This window comes from Parus major, chromosome 15 (genome assembly GCF_001522545.3).
Source record: "Parus major isolate Abel chromosome 15, Parus_major1.1, whole genome shotgun sequence".
NCBI lineage: Eukaryota > Metazoa > Chordata > Aves > Passeriformes > Paridae > Parus > Parus major.
Window position 1 is genome coordinate 11,180,921 of NC_031784.1, and position 24,111 is coordinate 11,205,031.

General features: G+C 37.6%; 1 protein-coding gene across 2 annotated transcripts in view; it reads left to right on the plus strand.

Annotated features, from left to right (window-relative positions):
- SPECC1L (sperm antigen with calponin homology and coiled-coil domains 1 like) overlaps positions 1–22,361 on the plus strand; it is a 60,571-nt gene extending 38,210 nt beyond the window's left edge. For both annotated transcript variants that reach the window (XM_015644318.3, XM_015644319.3), the window contains exons 11-16: positions 1,250–1,333; positions 2,519–2,675; positions 6,070–6,172; positions 15,058–15,174; positions 15,681–15,740; positions 17,461–22,361. In XM_015644318.3, the coding sequence (XP_015499804.1) occupies positions 1,250–1,333; positions 2,519–2,675; positions 6,070–6,172; positions 15,058–15,174; positions 15,681–15,740; positions 17,461–17,550 (611 nt within the window). In that variant the 3' untranslated portion in view covers positions 17,551–22,361. The remainder of the gene's footprint in view (positions 1–1,249; positions 1,334–2,518; positions 2,676–6,069; positions 6,173–15,057; positions 15,175–15,680; positions 15,741–17,460) is intronic.
- Positions 22,362–24,111: the final 1,750 nt, after the last annotated feature.

Consider the following 24,111-nt stretch of genomic DNA (forward strand, 5'->3'; position numbering starts at 1 on the left):
TGTTGGGTGTAGCTCTCTGATTTATGCCTGCTTTAGGGGCTTTTTGTGTGTAGATGTTTCTCAAGATAATCCCCATATGACTCCAGGCTGAATATTTCCTCTCAATTTGGTATTCCTGAGGTCTGATGTTTTCTAAAGGGTTGGGTTTTTTTTTTTTCTGTAGCACTTCATAATAGTCTGTATGTGCCAGATTTCCTTCTTGCTTTTGTTGAATCCATATTGAGACTATTTGTACAATGCAGCTGCAGTTTTAATTTTAGAAACTTTGATATTTTTAGGAATATTGAAATGCCTTTCCAAGAAGATAATACAGGATTCTTTAATTGTTACAGAGTTCAGGGATAGACATAAGCTTAAACACAAAATGAGTGGTATGTTTTACATAGCTTTTGTGGGTTTTTTTGAATTAGTGAATGCAGGAGCAGGACTGTGTTCCAGACAGAATTCCTGTTTACACCCATACAGATATGTTTTTAATATATCTCTCCAGCAATGTATATTTCTTATGTCCCACTTTCAACTAATAAATGGGGTTTCACTTTTCTTAATCCTTGTTTCTGTGAGGTTTTATATTCAAATTACTGTCTTCTAAGTGTTTCTATGTAGGAGTATGTAAACCTTTTGTTTGCAGTTTTTACTTGAAGGAATATTTCATAATAGGAAATGGCTTTGATTTGTTGCTAAAGAAAATTAATTTTGTTGTATTTGGTTTTTTTTCACTCATTTGCATTAGGCAGAATTAATCTTGCAATAAAATAGGCACCTTTTAGACTCTACTGAATGGAGGAAGAAAGGAAAAAATGTGTTGTTTTATTTAGTAATAAGAATGAAAAAAAAAAACCCAAAGCCCAAAAAATGTCAATCCAACAAACCAGGGAGGAAGAAAAAACAAATCACCTGAGGGACAAAGCAATCTGAATATTGTGAGGGACATATTGAATATTTTTGGCCATGTGCTGAATGGGGGTTCCTTTCTCAGCCTTTTGGTGTAAGGATATTTTTAATGACCAGGGCAAGTGGATTAGCAAGAGGGTTTAGGGCAAAAGGATGAAGGTGCTCATGGTGTATTCTAAGAGCACTTCATTGGCATTGGGCAATTTTAGGGCTTCCCTATATTCCAGATAAAATCAACTGCCCTCCCTAAAACAGCCAAACTCAGGCACTGATGGGCAGTATTCATGACTCAGACCTGAATGTCTTACATTTGAATCTTCAGCAATAATGACCTCTCTCCTTTTTCTTTGTCCAGAACATTTGTTGAGAACCTCTTCCACCAGCCGGCCGGCGTCTCTGCCAAGAGTCCCTGCTATGGAAAGTGCCAAATCTATTTCAGGTAATAGCACAGAGTTTAGGTGATCAGGAAAATTAGCAACTCTCATTTCAGCCACGTACTTCCAGTCTACTTTGTGACTGACATAACCCACAAATATTCTTCAGTATTGCTGATTGGAGTTGCTGGACATTTAATGTTAATTTTGCATTTAAAAAAAACCAGACTTGCTAAATGCAAGTTTATGCAGAGTGTTAGTTTACTATCAAACTGTATATACTGATGTCTCAGTATAAGCAGGAGCTTCTGAAACCAAATCTTTGAGTTATAGCACAGATAGATAGTGTGATACTGTGAAAATGATGCTTTGTATAATCTAGGCAGAATTGATTTTAGCTCAGTATTTTTTTTAAAAACCCTGTATTTGAGGGCGCTTACAAGTTTTATTTAATTTTTGTTTGTCTTAAGAACCCAAACTTCTTGTGTCTGGTATTTATAAATTAATGTACTTGTCCCCAGGTCATTAGAAAAGAAGTCCCTGATTTATGTAGAGAGTCAAATCTTTGATTTGCACAAACATGAACAATGGTGACTGCTTGAGAATAATGGCAAACCTCATACTTTTTACTGGAAACTGTTCCATGTAGAGAACATGTAACAATTCCAAATTTGGTTTTACAGAGTACAGTGCTCGTACTCTCATTTGAAAGAAAAATAATTTCCTTTGATAAAATGAAGCAATCTCTGTGGAATGTGGCTGACTGGTCTCAGGTCAATGTTTGATATTCTTGTTGATGATATTTAATTAATGTCCAGAGCATCACATACATGCCAATTCTTCATTAAAATTAAATGGAAATAAAACAGCTGTCATCTCTAAACTGATTTGGTTTTCTTTTTCCTTAACTACTTGAAGCTTCACAGTGTAATTATATGGACTAGAGGAAAATAAATGCTTTGATGTTAAAATTCCTTCTCATTCATTAAATCCTTCAAGTGGAAGTAGTGATATTCCATTAAGATACATCCATCAAACTTTTACTTAAAAATACAGGCTTTATCATAAATGTTTCTAGTGCAGTCTAAATCCTTCATATTTCCAAAGTGGAAAGTATCTAGAAGAATGTTGACATCTACTATTAGATATCAATTTCTATGCTTGGTTTCTGAACTAATCCTTGTCTGAGAGCAAGTTTGAAAGTTTTTATGTTTGCACATGATAAATGCAAGGGCAATTCCCCCCCTTAGTGTCTCGAAGAAGCAGTGAAGAAATGAAACGGGACATCAGTGCACCTGATGGAGCATCCCCAGCATCTCTCATGGCAATGGGTACCACCTCACCACAGCTGTCCCTCTCATCCTCTCCTACAGCATCAGTCACCCCTACAACCAGAAGCAGAATAAGGTAAAAATCCTTTATTGGGGTTAATTCCACAGCTGTTTGTCTGCATATCTTTAGTACATAATAATGGTGCTGAGACTGCAGACCCTACACAGTAATGATCTTCATTAATCTATAAGAGCTTCAGAAAGGTTTTTCTGCAGCTCAGTATTTGTTTAAAAAGTTAGACTAAAAGTTAAGCTTTTTAAAGCTGATGAGTTAATACCAGAACTTTATACTCCACTAGAAAAGCAAGCTAAATCATGTCAGTAAATAGTAATACCACTTCAAAATACCACAAAGCCAAATTCAGGAAATGAGTTTACTGCACATGGAACAGATCATGCAGACTGGCTTGGACCCAGGGTGACCATGATAAACCTTAACTTCTGTAATCCCAGTTGAATACAAAAATTAACATGCCCAGGTCTTAATCCCAGACACTGGCAAGTCTTTTTAATAACCATGAGTGCATGGGCCTGTTTTTTTTTTATCCCACAGACAGAGTCATAGTACAGGTCTGAGCAACAAATAGCCAGACAACCTCCTTTGATTAGTAAGACAAAAGATAAGTCTGTGGTAAATTTAAAACTTTTCCTCTCTGTTGTGTTATCAGTCAGAGGACTTCAAAGTATTTAATCCTCATGTTATCCAAGTGAAGTATGTCCTCAGCTCTGCTTCATAGATTGAAAAACTGCAGACAAAGATTAAATAACTCTGTCAAGACCATTTCTCACAGAGCTTCCTGACAAAGCTTTTGTACAGAAGTATTAAACCTTTAATGTTCAGACACTTGCTATATGTATTAAATTGTAAGGTATTTCCAGCTGTGGGTGCTTTTGAAAGTGATTTCCCTAGAATCAGCTGAGAAAAACTTCAGTGCTGCCCTCCTTTTATTGTGCAGAAATGAAATTGAATTTAATTGTGGGTACTTTATTACCAGCAGTTAATGTGTATTTTAGCACCTAAAGTTAAACTGAGTACTTCCAGAAATAAGTTTTAAGAAAACCCTAAAACACCAGTGTATGAACTTTGAACTGGTAACATTGAGATGTATTGGTGTCTGCAGACTGGAGCAAATAGTGTGGCATTCCAGGGTGAAACTGTACAGTTAGTTATGAAATCATTACTGTGCTGCCCAACCATTGCTTGCAATGTTTGGTGCTACAAAAGACTTAATGGGCTGTGCAGCAGTGGGTGTGTGGTGATGAGTGTGGCCTTTGGAGCCACTCTGAGTGTTGCTGTAGAGTTCAGTTTGTTACATGATCAGGTTTCTCTGGTTTCCCTTACCTTTTTCTTGAAAGTTACTGTAGGATAATATTATTGGTGTAGTTCACTGGAACAAATACTTGCAGTTTACTGTTCCCTGTTCTAGTTAAAACTTCATTAGCTCTTTGATTTGGAATACAGTTGACAGTATGACCTAATATGACATGTAAGATTTGCATGTCAAGCCATTTCTCATTGTCTCCATACAACTTAATGCTAATTTATTTTCTTCTGCAGTGTTTTCATAACTGCAAGAACCTGATATAAACCATGTGCTCTTGCTGGAATTTGAGAACAGGCTGTACAGCTCCCTCATGGCTAAACAGTATGTTTAGTGTAAAGACAGAGGGATATTTTTATTTGAGTTCTATTGTTGCCCCAGATCTCTGTTCTTCAGTTCTCATAGTGTTGCATAACCCTCATTATAGATTGAATATGCAATCCCATTGTTACTTGTTTCAATCACCAAAGGAAAAAACACACCAGTGTAAGTTGTTGATATTTGTACTGATTTAAAAACTGAAGTACAGAATTTCTTGAAGCATCATTCTAGCTGTGTGGTGCCTATGAATTTTAGGTACAGTGACCTATTCAGATAATTTATTTCATATTTTAAATACACAATTATTGACTTCCTTGTTGTGTTAAATCAAGATGAACAGTTTGTTTGGAATGCTCAGCATCAAAGATAGCAGTTACTGTTTTGTGTTTACTGTCCTGCTGGGCATAAATTTTCGTGGATATTTCAACTGTTATCTCTAAGTAACTTCAAGATTCTGCCCATCCATATGTTGGCCAAGCAAATTGCAATACATGTACTTAAGATTACTGCCTTAAAACATTTCCTTTTCTGTTGGGCCATGCATTTTATGCATTGGCCAGGAGATGCTGATACATGGAGCAGTCTCTGGTGTTCTGTTTATGGTGCACACACAGGAAGAAATCCACATTCCATGCATCTTTTCTTTTCCCCTGGCAGGAGCTGGAGAATTGCTACCTGTAAATCTGCAGCAGAGAATCCACTGATGATATTATTTATTTCCACATTCTGCCCCTCTTTCCAGTCACCATATGGGCTGTAAAGAACAAAGAGTTGAAGATTTGAGTGTGAATGTGTACAATCCCTATGTCCTTTGGGAAATATTCAGGAAGAGTAATTTAGGGTATCATCTCTGTGAATGTTGTGAAAACTTTGCTTACATCTGATAGACTCTTTAAAAATGGCAGATGGAGAAGTCTTTGCAGTTCACTGATAGCTATCTTAATTTAATTTTCCAAATGGAGATTATTAGAAACAAGAACAACTCCTGGCACGCTTCATGTGTGGTAACTAATATCCATAATGGTGTAGTATTTGCTCTTTTTGTCAAAGACTGTTTATTATAGTATCTATAGAAATACTGAATTATGTAACCAGGCCACTAAAGAAGTATTAGCCTCTGTAATATATATTTTTTTAAGCTAACAATTCATTTATGAAGCCTGGTAAAGAGATGCTTGTAATGTAAGGCTCATGAAAAAAACGGCCAACTTAGTTAGGTTGTTCTTTTCTTTCCCAATCTTTTCTTAAGGAAAAAATTACTTAAGATAGCTTGACAAACTGGAATTGAAATTAATTGACTGCTTTTATTGTGCTAATACATCAAATGGCAGATCAGCCTACATAGATCTCCCCCTTCTTTTTTGAGAACTCCAGGTCTCAGGCAAATGTTCTTTTAATAAAACCATGCTGCTCATATGCAAACTTGTTGTTTCAAGGTGACATTTGTAATCAGCCATGAGGTGCAAAAGAGATAGCATCAGTTTATTTTCTTTCTAAATATGAACTAAAGTCACTTGAGTTAGCTTAATGGTTCAGCCTGGAACTTACTATGTTGTGAGTTTAATTTTTCAAACTCTTAGAAAGAAGTATCATTGAGGTGGAAAGACCTAGTAAAAAAAAGCTTAAAGGGAAAAGGATGATTTTCTAATGAAAGAATTACTCCAAACTAACTAAAAAGTCTTTTGCTGGTATTCCTGTGTGCTCTGTTTTTCAGTCAGAAGTGCTGTATCCTGCTACTTTCAGCGTGCCAAGAATTTGTCCTTCTATTTAAGCCTTTATAAATACCTATTTCTGTTGTGTTATAAGCTTTTCTGGCCTTGTTTCTAGGGAAGAGAGGAAAGATCCCTTGTCTGCCCTGGCAAGAGAATATGGAGGCTCCAAGAGGAATGCCCTGCTGAAGTGGTGCCAGAAGAAAACAGAGGGCTACCAGGTACCTGCAGAGCTGCTAATGCCATGTTCAGTGGCTGCCAGGCAGTGGAGCCTGCCTGTGGCACAGGCCAGGCTGCTCCACACCTGACTGCAAAGACTGGGTGCCCTGGCATGTCCTGTACCCTCCCCTTGGAACGTGTGCTCCCAGTGCTGCTCCAGCACCAGCAGCTCCTCTGTCACTTTGCTCCGCAGCTTTTTCTTAAGGGAGCAGCTGCCCTCCCAAAGAGGCACTTGAAATCAGCCTTTAACAGGTTGTACTTTTGAAACTGGAGCTGAAACTTTATCAACTTAAGGTTTAAATTAATGTTTCCCAAATGCAGCTAGAGTACTGTTTCTCAGATTTCAGAGATTTTTTTTTTTTAATAGGTAATTATCGTAGGGTTTTCTTTGGATCTTTGAATGCACTCCTATTTAGCCTCTTAGGGACAGTTTGTTTTGTGAAGGTGGCATTGTCTTGCATTTTGAACTTGGCTTTCCACTGTGGTTGGAGACTTTTTTTTTCACTTAGTCCAAATGTTATCAGAAGCCAAAAGAGCTAACAAGATAACTAACTGTCCAGAGTTCTCCTGATTACGTTATTTTTTCAAAAGAATAGTGGCTTCAGCAAACTAAACCAGGATGTTAATAGTCTGACCATGATGTATTTGTTTGGTTAAGTTGTATTGAAAGTGTTTGGAGTTCCCAACACAATCCTCAGTTTAAGAACTTTACTCTTTCCATGACTTGAGCCTCACAATGCAGGAGGAAGTTGAGAGCCGCATAACAGGATGGTCGCCCATCCATAGGAAAAGTCCTCCTTCAGCACAATGGCCAGGCTGTGATATAAGCCCTCCCCCTCTTCCTGTGGCACGTCTGGTACTCAACTGTGCTATTTCTGAGGATAAGCAGCTTTGTGGAAAGAGCCTTTCTCCTTCCCCACGTTTTAAAAAAGGCAGGATGTTATATTTCTTTATAAATCCTCGAACTAAGTGCAAAAATATTTTCCCATATTGTCTTGAAATGAAAGATGAATTTGACAGCTTCGTTAATCTGGTTAGGAAAAGTGATAGAAATTATTCCAAACTTTTCACTCTGTAGTTGTGTGCACGTTGAAGAATATGCTTCTGATTCCACAGATTGCTGCTTCTAATTCCTTGAGCTTTATAAGCACTGGTTAAAGGATAGGATTTGAGACTTTCTGTACTTGCTTCTGAACCTGCAGCACGGTACTGGGAAAACACAGAGCATCTGCAGAGCCACTGCAATGCCTTCATTGAAACTGTAAGATGGTATCAGGAGGTTATATTAAGTTGTTCTGGGAGAAGAATGGCTTTTGCTTTAGGCACACTCATTTTTCATTTCTTTGTTGTACAGAATTTGATTATTTTCAGCATCCCCTGAAATTCAGTTCTGGTTGAACACCGTGTTGATGGTGTTCTAATGTTTTAAACATACCCAGCACTGTATTCATTGTGAACAGTGCTTGTACAGATTTCTGGCATCTCAATGTTATCAATAACAGATAAAGATCTTTTTTTATTTTCAATGAATCTCTGCTTCATTTTAATTTTATTTTAAAACTGTGTGTGTCCAAAACTGACAAACAGGAAACAAGCATCAGGGTAATGAACATCTCCCTTCCTCATTCAGTCTTGCTGAAGGTACTCAGCTCTTCTTCTTCCCTGTCATCCAAGCATGGACAGGATACCCTCTTTACCTCCAGCTCTTCCTGGTGTCTCACACTGCCACAGTTCCCTTTTCTCCCCTGCACTTCCTATCAACAGAACTTCTACTTTTCCTCTGTACCACTGTTGTTTTGTTTGCTTTAGCACCTGGCTGAGAGCCAGCTCAAGCTTTCTGAGCTGCAGGTACATGCTGCCTGCCCAGCCCTCCTCTGTCTCTGAGCTGCTGCAGGAGCCTCACACAGCATGAATCCTACATATCCCAACCTTTTCCTCCAGGAAGAGCAGTAGGTCACTTTCTATCCAGTCACCAATTTCTATCCAATATTACCAATTTGGCCAATATTAGCTGCAAATATGGCAGGCTAAAGGATAGATACTTGCAAATTGAGTCTGTAACAAGTTCTAAAATGACCTGGAAGATTGTAACCATAATTTGGAAACAAGCAAAAGAAAAGAAAGGATTAGAAGCCTTTTGTTTTAGAATAACTCTTTTCTTAATTTTGTCCTATTCATATTTAACTACCAATCCTTAGGTAAACCACCCATACTTAGTATTTTTCGGGGTGTGTTTCCTTCTTCATCCATTGCCAACAGTGATCACTTTTTTTGTCTTTTCTCTCTCTCACCTGGAGATGATGTCTCACAGCTGTAGGTTTTTATGCATAAATGCATGAAAGGTATTTATAGAAAATTATTTCAGCTCTTGGTGTTTCACAGGGAAGATGGAACCATGCACGTTGAGTTAAAGCTCCATTTCTAAAAGCAACATCTTTGCTCCTGGCATTGTTTTGCCTTTCATCTCTGCTATTATACTTAGCACAGGATAGTGGAAAATAGCTAATAAATAGTAACAAATAGTAATCACACAAGTAACTAAATACAAATCTTAATTTCTAAAACTTTTTGAAGGTGTATAGAGTTCTAGGTGAGCTGCCAGTGGTCTCGCCTGTTAAATACCAGGTGTGGTGGAGTTGGTTTATCCTTATCAATGACAGCAGGATAAAATACTAAAGAAGAAAAAAACCCAAAAAAAACCCACATCAAAATCTGTCCTGTTTCAAAGAGAGAAGGTTTTCTTTACTCACAAGATACTTATGGAGAATACAGCACTTGTCTGCTACAACTGGTATGGGTTTTTTGTCTGTTCAAGTGAAATAGAAGAGAAATAACTCCTGCTTTCCTATCCCTTCTAGAAAATTGCTTTCAAGCTTTTGATTAAAAGTCTTAAGTACTTATTTCTGCTTTAGAAGCATGAAACTTTGTGAATGCTAAATAATTCAAATATGATAGTGTGGTGAAGCTCTTAATTTCAGTCCATTATAGTGGAATAAACCCTGTTAAAAAGCCCTGTAAATTACTTCATTGTACACTTTTCTTGATTTATTCAAGCAAACTTGGAGGGGAATAAATGAATAGTCACCTTTAAATGTAGTTGTTAATATTTAACTGTGTTCAGAATGTTTTTTCAAGACCTCAGTAAAAAAATCAGGTTGATACAGCCAGTGAAAATAAGAGAAATTACCAGTATAAAAACCTGAATGACTTCATCTCATACTATATTGTAGCTTTTAATGTGCTGCCTGAGTGTTGTTTGCAGGCAGGATTTCTCCTTGGAGCTCAGGTTTGGAGAATGGTGATCTGCAGAAGGTCAGTGCAGGACTAGCAGAGGCAGGTTCTGTATTAACTTCCACCCAGAGCCTGTTCAGTCTTGACACAATTGCACACACTGAGTTACTGAGCTGCATTGTATTCTGGGCTGCAGAGATCTCTAAGCCATGAGAGAGGAGAGCTGCTCTCAAGATAAGCATTTAGATAAAAGAGAAGCAAATCACCTTTAGTTTTCAGATCAACAGGCACAAAATACTTGAAATTTCATTGTGTGTTAGCTTTGCTCAGGATCTGACACTGCTGCAGAGTGCAGAGCCAAGTGCTGCATTTTTCAGAGGAGAGAATCCTCCTGACTCCTCTGAAATATGTGCAGTGTCATAAAACTGTCATAAATTCCAGATATCTTCAAAGCATAAAGTAATCCCATCCAGCTGTTATGGAGCATTTACCCTGACTGGAACACAGCTACTTTCATTTTGTGTGCACAGCTAATAAACGTCTCAAAAAGGATGTGAGCATGCATGTTTCATGTTAAAAGAGGAGCAACAAACAGGATACACACATCCTTACCCATTCTTATCTCCACCAGTATTTCAGTTCATTTTCCATTTTTGTCAGCATTCTGAGAGATAATTCATTTCCAGAAGTCTGACACCAAAAAAGCAATTGTCACAAAATAGCAACAAGAATAGACTAATTTATTTGTTAAACTTTCTTTAAGCTTTACACACTTCCTGGGTACAGATACACATAGTGTAGCCCTGTAGTACCTACCCTCTATTTCATGCAATCTTGCTTTCTGGAAATATTTTTCCTTCAAAGACCTAAGTTTTACCTCCTGTACATATCAAAGCTACAAGTCTTAGAAAAAATTGAATCCTGTGCTCAATGCACCTTGAAATCAAGCAACGCTTTCATTTCTGCTTGAGCAATAAGTGTAGAACAACAAAAGTAGAAGTAAAAAATGGTTCAGGTTACTTTTTAAAAAAACTTATCAACACTAAGCTAGGTCATATTCCATTCAAAGTAGTATATTGATTTTAAAAATGCACAAGAAAAGGACATGACTGTGCTTATGTAAGCCTGTGTTCAAATACTGACTCCAGGGTGTGCATTCTGTGCTGTCTGGTTGATTCATCAGAGCAGTCAGGATGCCAAAACACTTCTCTCTTTGGTTTAACCTGATGCTTTAGCCAAAAGTTGTTGAGTTATGGAAGGACATGCTTCCTTTTTGTGTTTGGATTGGATTCTGATACAAGAGAAATGTCAACTTGTTCAACTTAATTATGACAAAATTTAGAATAAATTATGAAGCTGTCTGTACCTTTAAGTACATTCATGTCTGAAGCTATTACTGGATTTTGTGAGAATGACTGCTTCTTTTATAGGTCTTCTTTGTGCCCAAACTGAAAAATAACATGTGTTTTGTAGAAAAAAAACATTAGCAGTCAGTGTTTAAGGGTTTTGATGGTCTATATTTACCATTTACTGCTTTTCCAGAAGCTGGGATTGAAGAGGCAGTAGCTGGGACTGCTGCAAAGTCTATTCCAGAAATACTTTTACATCTTGTATGTTCTCACCTACAGCCATGGTTTTATTCCATGATTTGAAAGTCAGTGAATCCTGATTCAATGAAGCATGGACAGCAGTTCTGTTGTAGTTTACCTTTGTAATCTTCTATAATGGATACTCTTTTCTTTTGTGGAAGTATCTTTAAAAGCTTTTAAAAGCATTTTAATAGTAATTTTCTGCCATGGGAAGAAGCCTGCCAAAGTCTGTACACTTAAACTTCAAATCTTGTTTTAAGGCTTTAATATATTATAGCACATAATCATATTAATGGTTTTGCTTTCTCAACCCACTTATTTAATTAACTAATACAACAGAGACATAGACACATGTTTTTATTTTCTTCATGTCCTGACTCTTTTGAGAGCCAAACCAAGTTTGGATATGGGAATCTCCTCCTTGTGCAGAGCAAGGGGTGGAGAAATAGCTGCTGGGCAGGATGGTCCTCAGCTGGAGCTCTGGTGTCCACAGTTCAGTGAGATTGAAGATGGGGATATGTCTAGAAGAGTGGTTAAAATTACTTTGTTCTTAATTTGTAACTGCAAGTTAGAAACCATGTTTTCTGTAGTTGGATTTCTTGATGTTTGTGGGTTTTTTTAGCTGTGGAAGTTTTTGGGGGGGGACAAAAAAAAAAGTAAGGAGTTACTGGGTTATAATAGTTAACATCTGATTCTTGGTTTGTTTTTTTTTTAAAAGTATTTTCACTGACTTTAGAAGACCCTCTATTAATTTAGAATTATTGCAAAAAGCAATAGGAGAAAATTTTAAAATTAGCAGTATGCTGGTTAAAACCACTTTGAAATGGTGAATTTTAGAAAAGCCATAGGTTTGCAGAGGTCTTAGACTGATGTTATGCAGAGCCTGTTAAGCAGTGTAAAAAGTTTCATGGGGAATACTGGTTTTAGTCCTTTTTTTCTATATGAGCTCAAAGGAATCCTCATTTTGTGGTGGCTGCTCCTACTCTGGAGTTTCCAGTTCAATAGGGGCTGGAGTCATGCTTGAAATACTTCTTAGTTGTGCATCTACCAGGTTGTTCTATTGCCATCTCTTTTTCACTTTATCTTTCTATGTTCTGTCTCCAAAAAGTCTTAAAATTTTTAACTTTGTTGTTTATTCCTGGTTGGAATGTGTCTTCCACAGATCTTTTTATGACAGTGGTCTGTTGCTTAACTTCTGCTACAATTACCTTTTTAAAAACCAACCACCCCAAGTACTAAAGGTGGCTTCACTCCCATCCCACCTATTAATCATTGATAGACAAGGGATGATAAATCCACTTCTAGTTAATTTCTCTCCAGAAAAGCTTCTTCTTCATTTGACAATTTATCTGGAAATATGTCCTTCAGTTTCTTTAATACTTTGTGGTCTGAAATGTCTTGAAGAATAATTCTAGATTAGATTCCAGCAGAATTCTCTTAATAGAGGCAATTACTTAATAAAGCAGTAACAAAGAAGAAATTATGTCAGAGATTTTAGGCTGATGTTCTGTTTACCATCAGTTCTTTGAGAAATAAGAGCTTAATGCAAGATTGATTTCATTATACTGACCAAGCTTTTTCAAAAAAACCACAAGTAGTTAAAAGCATTTAGGAAATAAAATTTGCTGTATTTAAATGTGCCAGTTATGTGCTCAAAGCCCTACATGAAAAATTAAATTTTCAGTTTAAATGACAATCTGTCCCATTTCTAGTTGTGTTTTTACTGTCTGCCCAATATTATACTTCTTTTAGTCTGAGAGGTAATAATAATTCATAATGCTTAGAGCAATTGGAAACAAAAACCAGTCCCTTTTAATTGTTTCCTTCCGTTGTATTTAATTCAGCTTCTCTGGATACATTAAAATTCTTGGATGATGGGTTTGTTTTCTGCTTGTTGTCTTAATAATAAAAGCTGGACCCTACAAGATGATTTAGAAAAATAGGGTATTCTGAGTTTGGTTTTGTTTGAGAACCAACCAAACTTGTAGGTGCACTTTAAGTGGCCCTTTTCCCTCCCTAATGTGTAGATGAAAAATAAAGCATTCTATGGATACTTCGTAATAATTAAAGTGAAGTTTTTAGTTTATACAATTGTAATTTTTTAAGGAAGATGACTTTTGCATGTTGTAATTTCTCTGTGGCAATGCCAGTGTACATCTTTCTCCTCCCCTTCCCACATCACTTGGTCATCTCTGGGAAAGAGTGAGAACATTTCATCCAAGAGATGAAAACCAGCTTTGAGTTTTTCTCCCTCAGTGGATTGTGTAGCAAAGCAAACATGATCATTCACACCTGATTTTTATAACCAGCTTGCCACACATTCCTGTGATGAGAAAAAGCTCCTCTCCCTACGTTTATCCATCTTACTGACACACATGTGAGCCTGAGGCCTTACTGGGTACAGGGTAGGAGGAAAGAGCTTTCCAAAAAGTGACTTTTGTAAATGGACACATGCAGAAATTTATTGACTTTAACAATCTGACATTTTTCCCTTTTTTTCCCTTAAAACCTCATACTATGCATTGCATGTATTTCCTTCATTTAAGTAACAGTGAGAAAGTTTTAACCAGGCATTAATTTAAATCCAATTTCCTGTCTCTCTTGAGGAGAAAAGAGATTTATTTTTTTTTTCTCTCCATTTTTTTCCCTTTTGCTGTTGAATTTTCCCAGCCATGTGGCTGGAGGAAGCAGAGCTGTTCCCACAGCCCGGGGGTCTCCAGCACCATTTCCGTGTGCAGCGGGAGCGGCTCCAGCCGCGGGCACTGTGAGCCCCAGCACGTACACTGACACCAGAGCACGGGGCCACTTCACAACTAAACAGCTACAGCTCAGCAGGAAACCAAGATTTCCCTCACATTCTTCTAGAAATTGCCCAGAGTTTTGTTTTTTTCCTCTGTCGGTGGTTGTTGTTCATTTGAAGTCTCCAAGTGCCCTGGACTGCAGAACGCTGGCCCTGGGTGGAGTTTTCTGCCTTAGGAATAACCAGGTTTAGTGTCTTGTCCAAGATAGCTGCTGATGATTAAATTGCTGTCAGGTGAAAGGTTGGCTCAGGTGATTGTGATCCTGCACTTCTGTGACTGGAGGTTTTAGTTCCTCCTGTTAAAACTTTGAAAATTAAGCTTCTGCTTGAGTCCAGTTAAGTGAGTTAGCTTTTAAAGCATATTTATATTTCTCCATCAAAGTGTAAAAGTATATGATATATTGTTGTTACTGGTTGTTTCCTAATTAAAGTTTAAACTGACTGCTATCCACTTAGCCCCTCTAACATTGTTTGACTGCCAACAGCCAAATATACAGTCATTTAAAAGGTCACTGAGGCATCTTGTTCATAACTCTTTTGGACTGGGCTGACTCTACAATAATTTATAGAGTCTCAGGAGATGCATTTACCAGTGCCACTGAGCTTCCTACGGGAACTAAAAGATCAAGAGTGCAAGACAGCAGTTTTCAATTTCAGTTTCAATCCCAAAGTTTCTCTTTACTGTCAGCACTAAATCTGCTGGAACATCTTTATTTCCAAATGGAAGGGTTTTTTTGTGATCTTGTTCACATCAGTTTCTATGGAGAAATAGTTTGCTTGAAAGAGAAAATACTTTTCCTCATCATTTAGAAATTTAGTCTGGATATGATTGTAGTAGAAGCAGAAAATAGAGTGAACATGAGCAGAGATAGGAGCACATTGTCTGATCAGGGCTTTGGGGTACACATCTTTGACTCATTTCCTTTTCTGTTTGGGGTGTCCAGTTGCACCAGATCCATTACCTTCTCTAGCACAACATTTTATGGCTTTTAGCACACACTCAGGCACACATTTCGCACTTTTTTTTTGAGAGAGGACTTAATATTTATTTGAAATTAATATATAAAAAACCTGACTTTCTTAGCACTTTATTATTTTGTTTTTCTCTGTTAGTAGTGCAGTTCTTACCACAGGACTTTGGTATTGGGCTGTCCATTTTCTCAGCCAATTTCTTCAGAGGTATTAAAAAGAAGTATTGATGAATTGGTAGCATGTAACAATTATTAGATTACAGTTTTAATACTGCTTTTATTTTTTTCCCTTCAAGAATATTGACATCACAAACTTCAGCAGCAGCTGGAATGATGGCCTGGCTTTCTGTGCAGTTCTCCACACTTACCTCCCAGCCCATATTCCCTATCAAGAACTGAACAGCCAGGACAAGGTAAGACATTAAAAATCCCCTTCCCACCACTGCAGTGCTTTTGTTAATATGAGTTAATAAAGACCAATGAACTAATTTGAGTTCTAAAAGCCCCAGTGTTACTAGGAGCTCCAAATCCACCTCTGTGAATTCTGGTCTGCCACAGTTCCTACCTGCTGGTTAGCCCAGGATGTACAATTAATGATAATAGATCCTAAAAACAAAAGATTATTTCATTAATGCATGAAGTGATTTTTTCTTTATTTATGCTTTTTAGAGAATAAATAATCTCTTCATTAGTATTTTATAATTCAGCTGTCCTCACTGACAATTATATTCACCATTATTTTCTGAACAGGCAATTAATAAAATTTTTTCTAAATTTTTGGATGATATTAAAACATTCATTCCTATGGCTCTTTTGAATTGCAAAAGTGGTAGTATCATTATGAACATTCTTAAGACCATTTTGTTGTGTTTGAAACAGTATTTCCTTGTTTTCTAACATGTTTTCATATCTCATGCAGAGAAGAAATTTCACTTTGGCTTTTCAGGCAGCTGAAAGTGTTGGCATCAAATCTACTCTGGTAAGATTTAAATGCATATTGAATGAATTATGACCCATTTCTAAAAATCAAAATTACTCTGTTTTGTAGTCTCAAAAGACTTGGATGTTTATACTTAAAAATAGCAGCAGATGAGCTCAGCTAGATGTTACTGCACTAAATAATGACTGAAATACAGACCACTTAAGCTTTGAAAGGAAGGTCCACCAACACGTATCTCCCAATATGAAAATAAATATTAATAACAGCAGTGAAATTGTTTGAGAATAAGATTTTCAAGAATCCATTAAATCTGTCCTGTCTCTGACCTACTTCTAAATTATTTGTGATTGTTCTGAACTCTGAGCTACAAATCAAGCAATGTAATTTGTTCCATTTTCTCAGTGTAGTGTGAAAGTTGAGATTTGCTGCCTAAGTTTACACTTTTAATTTGTTATCATTGCAAATAGTTGTAAGGTTTTTTTAGTGATTGTTTTAAAGTTGTCTTACACAAATTTTAGAATAAAAGAATTAGTAGAGTGTTCACTAGGACAGGATTATTTCTGAAGGTGTGGAATTGGGAGTATCCGAAACCCTTGTGAGTGATCACAGAATCTCAGCTGGAGTGGCCATTATCAGAAATGAGATTTAAGTGATACTTTTGCAACCTAAATTCTAACAAAGCTGCCATAGTTAGCAACCAACAGTACAACAGAGTTTTTAAAAATAACACTTTCCTTGATCCTTATCAGTGCTTTTACCCCCCCAGCATTGTGTTTGCTGACAATGGCAGTGTAACTCCTGGGCTTTCGTACTTTGACTTTGGCACTGATTTGAGATGTGGAAGTTTCTTACCAAGTGCTGATGTAAGAATGAGATTGTGGAAAATAACTGCAGAAATTCTTGTATAACTCAGCCCTAGTTCAAATGGTTGCTGTCTGCCCTTCCTTTTTGTGATGTACTTCATTATAGATATTCTAAACAGACAAATTGGATGGAATTCAGTCTGAGTGCAAATTGTATCCATCTGAAGAATTCAGTATATATTTACATACCTACATGCACACTCTGTGTGATGTGTAGGTTTGTGGATTTTTTTCTCATCCATATTACATGACTAAGGGGTTAATAAAGGTGTGAAAACTGCTGTATGCAAACAGGAGTGGAATGCAAGTAGAAGTTATTCATTCTCTCAAGAAGGGTGTTCAGCTATAAGAACTCACAACTTCTCTTTTGAGTTCTGGAGATTCCTGCATCAAACTGAGCCTTACAGTAACCAGAAATCACTAGGAACTACATCACACTGTTTTGCTTTGTACGTGTGCTGGAAAGGGTAGATGGGAGTAAATTATTTATTGATGCTTAACCTGATGGGAATTTTGAACTTTAATTAATATCTGGGCCTTGATTCCATGGCTCACAGTTCCTGGGTAGGTTGTGTTGATTTGCAAGGCTGGTGCAGGGTTATGTGAACACTAAAGTCTGACTATTGTACCAGCTGTGCTCAGTGGGGGACAGCTTGAGCATGCACAGCATCAGGCATTTCAATCTTAAGTCAACAAAAGAACTATCTACAGATATGCTATTCATTACATTTTGTGAGTGATACCAAGATATATGGAAGAAAACAGAGCTTTCCTCATCAGTACTTTAAATTGTGGAAACTTGACAGATTTACCATTCCCAGGAATGTGTGCAAACACTGCCCCATTGCTCTCAGGGTTTTCATTCCTGATTTTGACCAATCTGTTTTCTGTGACAGGACATCAATGAAATGGTGCGAACTGAGCGTCCAGACTGGCAGAATGTCATGCTGTATGTTACAGCAATTTACAAATACTTTGAAACCTGAACCCTAATCATTCGTCAGATCCATGGGATACAACCAACATGAGCTACCAGATGGAAATCTTACTGAAATGCTAATCCCCATTTCACTGAAAACTGGCAACATTTGAGTCCCCTCCAACTTCAGTGACACTAGCATGGATTGCCTCAGATCGCTTCAGCTACTAAGCATGGAAACAACTGTTTAAAAGCAAGAACTTGTTGCCACAGTGCTTGGAATAACCCAAGTAATTAAGCTATTCAGATTAATTATGTAGCCTAAAGAGCCTGAACTACTTCTGTGCTGCCTTTCCAGTCAGACTTCCTGAAACTTTCTTTGCTGGGAGAGTAAGGTGAATGCTTCCTCTGGCATATAGGAGACTGAATGTACAGATAAAGCTTTGAGAAGGAAAAGGATAACATGGCATCATATTACTGAACTTTCTGTAGCATCCTGATTCCACAGACTCTGAATATTCTACCCACAGCATATGGCAGCCCAAAACAGTAGCGTTCTTAATGGTAACTTAGTTACTGCCTATATAGCTATTTTCCATCCTTTAAAATGTGCACAATATTCTAGGAAAACAAGCTTTGAATCCATAATGACAAATTGAGGGGAAAAGTGCTCTTGATACCTCAGAAAATCTGGCACAGAAGAAGTCTTCATTCTAAAGCTTCATTATAAGCCTACCTCTGTCACAATGATGTGGCTTTCATCTTTATCTTATGGATTGTAAAGACTAGCACATGCAGCTCCTGGCTTTCAGGGTACACTACACTTCAAGGAATCTGTGTAAAGTCCCTGTGCTTCCACTCCAACAGAAATGAATCAATCATCACCCCTTGTCTGGCTTGTTCTTTGCTCTCTTCCTCCTTTGCCTGTGCAGCACACGCGGCCACCCCGGGCTTTCCTCTACAGCAATACGAGCACACGCCATGGATATCTGTGGTAGAAGTTTGGAACTGGGATAGCATTTCCTTTGCAGAGAAGATATTCTCAACAAGATGTAATAATGAAGTAGTTTGTCTCAAAATCCAGCTTTGCCATGTTTTCTTGTGTTTTTCATTGGTCTTGCACATCCTCATTTGAGTGACAGAAGGTGAGATGTTCTCTGGGAAGGACTGTGGAGGAACTGATGTAATGTGTGTACACCCAGTAGTCTCAAATATTGCATGGAAATGACTCACTGTCACAAGGAAGGAATTGAGAAACTTTAGTCTGCTCAACTTCTTTTTTTTCTGAAAATGTACCTGAATTCATTTAGCAGCTCTTGGGCAAAAGAGTTTAAGTGCCTTAGCGATCATTGAGTTGATATGTCCTGGCACTTCAGGGCCTGGTGTGGAATGTTGATGGCTCCCAGCGGTTTCATGGCTCCATTTGTCACGAGCTGTTTGCTGTAATTTCGTTTGTCAAATCGAGGGGAGACTTCACTCTGTCATTGCTTCTGCCTCTTGCTTTTCTGAACACTTACCAGCAGTTCAGCCACGGAAAATCTCATTAATATTAAGCAGAAGCTGACTTGAGCAGTGAGTTCTGTAACAGCTGCTATTTATAAGCACAGGCTCTTTCAGCAGTAACCCCATTGTAAAGAAAATAAATCTGTTCTATGGTGCTCTTCCGACTGTTAAGGACAGTTTGAATGTCATAGATGTTAACCCAGTGAATGCAACTGTGCTTGGCATCTGTGAAACTTCTTCATGGTATAAAAGCACAGATTTAACTCAGAAGTATTGCCAAATCCAAAACCCCATCATCTGAAGAACATAGCCCACGTGAGGAGTAATAACTCAGCATGTCTCTAGCATTGTATAAGAATACACATTTACACTGATATGTGCCTGTGAGAATTATGGAACTTTGCAAAACAGCTGCTTAACCTCTGCTGAGGGCCTTTGGAGAAGTTTTCAGAGCAGCAGTGTCTCAAACATTCTTACAGCTCTTTAGAAGTAGATACCCTCAGATTAATTGGTGCATTTGAGGAGCCAACGTAATCTAAAAACAATTGTTGCAGGAGAGGTTTCAAGTGAAAGATCTTCATTAATAGATTTTAATAAAAGTCTGAAATGTATTTTCCTCTCCTCTATATTTCTTCTAATTTTTTTTTACTTCATTAGTTTTAATAAGAATAGTCTTAGTGCAAATACACATTACTGCTGTCTTGCTTTCTATCCTCCTATTGTTAAATTCCAGACTTTGCCAATCGGTGTTTAAAAGAAACCCTTCTGTTTATCCTCTGAACAGATATCTATGATTGTCTTATTCATTGCCTTAGAGTTAAAAAAAAATATTTTTCTAATGGAAATGATAGCATTTCTTGATCTAAATTCACTCATGACCTGTTTTGGTGAGGTAATTCAAACTTTGAGTTGATTTTTTTTTTTTTTCCTGTCCAATGGTCATCTTGATTTACCTGGAATGTTGTCAGAATCCTTAAATGCAATAACCCTGAGAGTGTAACCATTTGTCAAAGGAGAAATCACATTTGCCAGATCCATTCTGTTAAAAATGCGAGCTGCTGGTCTCCAGAAGGGAAGAGAGACAAAAGCTAGCAGTAATTATAGAAGGGATCTTGTTATGAACTTCAGAGCTCTGTAAACTTCTTCTTGGTGTGATCTGATAAAACTCTGTGAATCCAGCCCAGGAACCCTGGGCTTTGTGAAGAGGTTTTTGTGTCCTGATGTGTCTGAGCCTTTACATGTGAGGTGCTGCACAGCTGCCAGGTGGAAGGAATGAAGCAGTGGAAGATCTAAAGCAAACACAATGCCCTGCTGCACTCTATAATGTGTTTTTTTCTGAAGGTTCAAACCACATTCAACTGTTCAAGAGGAAAAATAGCAGTAGCCCTTCTGGATGTGGAATAAATATACTGTTGTGTTTGGTTTCTGTTCATATTTAATCCTGAAACAGCCTGATTTGTTGGGTTTTTTTATGTGAAGTGCAAGTTGATGCTGATTTACTTTCCTTTTAATCCAGAAGATATTTCTGAATGTACTGAATCTGTTGTCATCCATTTAAATTTTACTATGTGCCTTGCAAATGCCTGTGCTGTAGAATATCAGGGTTACTCATGGCCAGCTGTGGGGTGGGCAACAAAATGGAGCTGTGGGATATCCTGATGCAGGTACAGCTGTGTTATCCTCTGGATGCTGTGGATGGAAACACTTCCATAGGTGTTACACTTCATTTGCTTTCCAGTTGGTTTTGTTTAATCCAGTTTGATTTGGCTGTTTGTTTAAATGGAAACACTAATTTCGTATCTCCAGTGTGAATCTCTGGCCCTCACAAAAAAACATCTTATTCCCATGCCTCTGAAAAACTGACTGAAATTTTCCCTTTTAAATTTGTGTTTGTGGATAGTTCATCCAGAATATAGTATATAATTATGATCTATTCTGATTTAAAGCTAGATTTTTGCATCTCTTACACATAATATATTATTCAAGTTACATGTAGTGTTTCTGATAATTTTTTGTCTCCAGTTTTATGAAATATTTCCACTGTTGTGTTTTTCTGTCAAGTTCATCATCATGTCTTAGAAGGCCCTTAATTTCCCAGAGCTAAATGAACTCTGCTTTAATTTATTGGTGTAAATTCCTTTTAAGGTCCCTGACAGCAGTGATGCTCTGGTTTTAGGTGCATGAGGAGAAATAAATTGGACCCCTCCTGTAATGGTGCAGTACAGTGGTTTATGCTGCTGAGGATCTGCCTTGTGAATTGTGTAGCTGTGACATTGGAGTCTCTTTTCTGTTCCTGATCTCAGTGTTAAGTTTTTAGCTATTTCTTTAGTTTCAACACTCCAGACATTTGGGTTCTTCTGCATCACCAGAAGATTATTTTCACTCAATTCTATTTCTGTACAGATTTGGCCCAGGGCACAGTTTTTATTCCAGCCTAGTTTTAACCAAGATTATTTGGGAAACTGGAGATTTGGAGAACTTGTGGGTGTTTTTCTTCCTGCCTGTGCCTGGTCTGGGGACACTGCCTGGAGTTCAGGTGGTGTGTGATGGTTCCTTCCCAAGGCTGAAGTGATGCAGTGACACCTTTAAACCGTGTTCCTGTGACTCCTGTGGTGACATCACTTCTGGTTTGCCTCTTGCAGTTAACACAGCCCCAAGCAGGAGCTCCTAAGGGGCAAAACTCTTCTGGGAGGGAATCCATTTGTACACCTTCATGCTAATTTTTGCCTCTTGTGAGTTATGCTGAGGTGGTCTAGAAAGAGGACCTTAAAATAGTCATGTCCATGTATGGACTGAGTTAACTGTACAGTTTGTTTGTGATCCTTCCCTTGACTTGGTAAATATTTATTTCTGTTTGATTTTTATGTTCTGCACAGCTCTATTTCTGCAATTCCTTTCTTTTAGCTACCATTAGTGTATCCCTTTCTTTAAGCTAATATTAACCAGTTTGAGAAATTACTTGCTAAGAAGAGCTATTAAAGTGTCTTCATCATCCATGAGTTCTGGACATGCCATTGTGCTTTCCCAAGTTAGTGTGTGTTGACTGGCAAAACACAGACATCTCTTAATACATTTAATTGTCCCTATTTAGCAAGATATCTTTAACAGTGTTTCTGCATTCACAGGAGACTGGCTGGATGGGTTTTAAATTACTGTGTGGCTTGCTTGTCCCTCCTTCATCTGAGGTTCTTCTGTTGTGTTCCCTGATTTCAGAATCAGTCTTGTAGAATACTCTATAATTATCTAACCCAAGATGTTAAGCATCTGGAATATTTAGCAAGTATGCTGTGGATAATTAATGTTAAATAACTTAAAAGGTCGAGGTATGTACAGTTCTGATTTCTGTTAATTAATACAAGTCTTTTTTTCCTTTTGCTACACTTGTCAGTTGTTTGGATGCAACACCCTTGAACTCAGTTTGACAAAGCCATTGTCCTGTCTCCTTCAGCTGATTCATTCTGGGGTATTAGAATTATTTCCTCCCAGTGAAACTTTAGTAAAACCTATGAATACCAGATGACTTCCTTCCAACTGACATTAGATTTTGCTTGGAATATTCCTTACCCAAAGGCCACTGTCTGCCTCAGAGTTGCACAGAAAGTTCCCATCAATCCCAGCAGAGCTTGGGGATGCAGAGCAGTAGGATAAACTTCTGGCAGAAAATTACAGCAGCCTGATACAATTAAGCTGGTTTCATTTTAATCCCCTATTTTCAGGGGGTTTCAGTTTAGGTAAAATCATTCACTGAAATTTGAAATGTGGCCTGTTAGTTCTCCACTGGGAAGTATGCTTCTGTTTAATAATATTTTTATGAGATTGTATTTATGGAAACGGAAAGGAAAATGTCATAAAGCTAGTTTTGTTGCACTTTTCTAAGGCTTTTGTATTTTGCATAGTTCTAGAATATGAGGAAGTTGCTTGGGGAAGTCAAGGCTTGGAACCTGCTCTGCCCCAGCATAGCAATGTATAATGTGCATTTTCACCCTAGTGATCCATGTTTTATTTTAATTGCATGTAACTGGTGTATTTATGTGCTAGTGAGGGAGCCCAGCAGACATTTCCTGCTGCACAGGAGCCATTGGCAGTCCCAGTTCCACAGCTCATGAACTGACCTGTTCTGACTGTGGACTGCACTTGCAATAATGGAATAATCCATTTTTGATTCTGAACTCTTTTAACAAGTGGGGAGCAAGGGGCTCTTGTTTCCTTTTTTTTTTTTTTTTTTTTTTTTGTTTTTTTTGTTTGGTTTTTGGTTTTTTGTTGTTTTTTTTTATTTTTGTTTTGGGGTTTTTTTTGTTTTGTTCCATTGTTGCAATGTCTCTGGAAGCTTTTAATGGTTTCCAATTATTGCATATGTTCAGTTAGGATGGTTACTTGGGAATCAGTTCAGCTAGGAGAACACAAATACATGTAACACGCTCAAGTAATTAATCCTTGTAACTTACAACATTTCAGTTTGATAAAAGTAAGATAAAACTTTTGGTTTTATGTGTATTGTAAGGTTAATTTTTCTGTCTATAAGTAGCACTTTTATATGTATCTGAAGGGTTTTTTTGAACAGAAATGTGTTTTTTCTGTATATTATCTAATGGGAAGAAAGTATAACACTACTAAACAAGGCACAGACTAGTTTGCCTCCAGACTGTAAGTTCACTTTAGGTCAGTAATGATCAAGAGTTGTTCAGTGTATCTGAAATAAATCACAAGTAGTACTGGGCAGCTCCTGATCAAACCCAGAAGGGCATTAATTGGTACCCTCCCCTCTTGGACGAGGGTGCTCCCAGTTCAGGTGTGAGGCAGAGCTGACAGAAGTGTGATGAGTTTTGGACTTGCTGAAAGAACAGGATTTCATTGATGCCTCAGTGTGACTCCACAGCACTGTAGTGGATAAGGATTAACCTTGTTTGAGATGACACTGCAGCCAGTAATGGGATCTCCTAAGTAGCTCATTTAAAGCTCACTTTCCATGTGAGGCCTTTAAAGATGATGTAAAACCCGGTGATTCTAAAAGCTCTTCTCATCCTTCCACCTTCTCTGATTTGTATTGGTTTTACTCTTCCTTGAAACACAGCTGCTGTATGTCAGTCTGTGTATGGGTTTAGAAATTCTTCTAGACAAGTGCAAG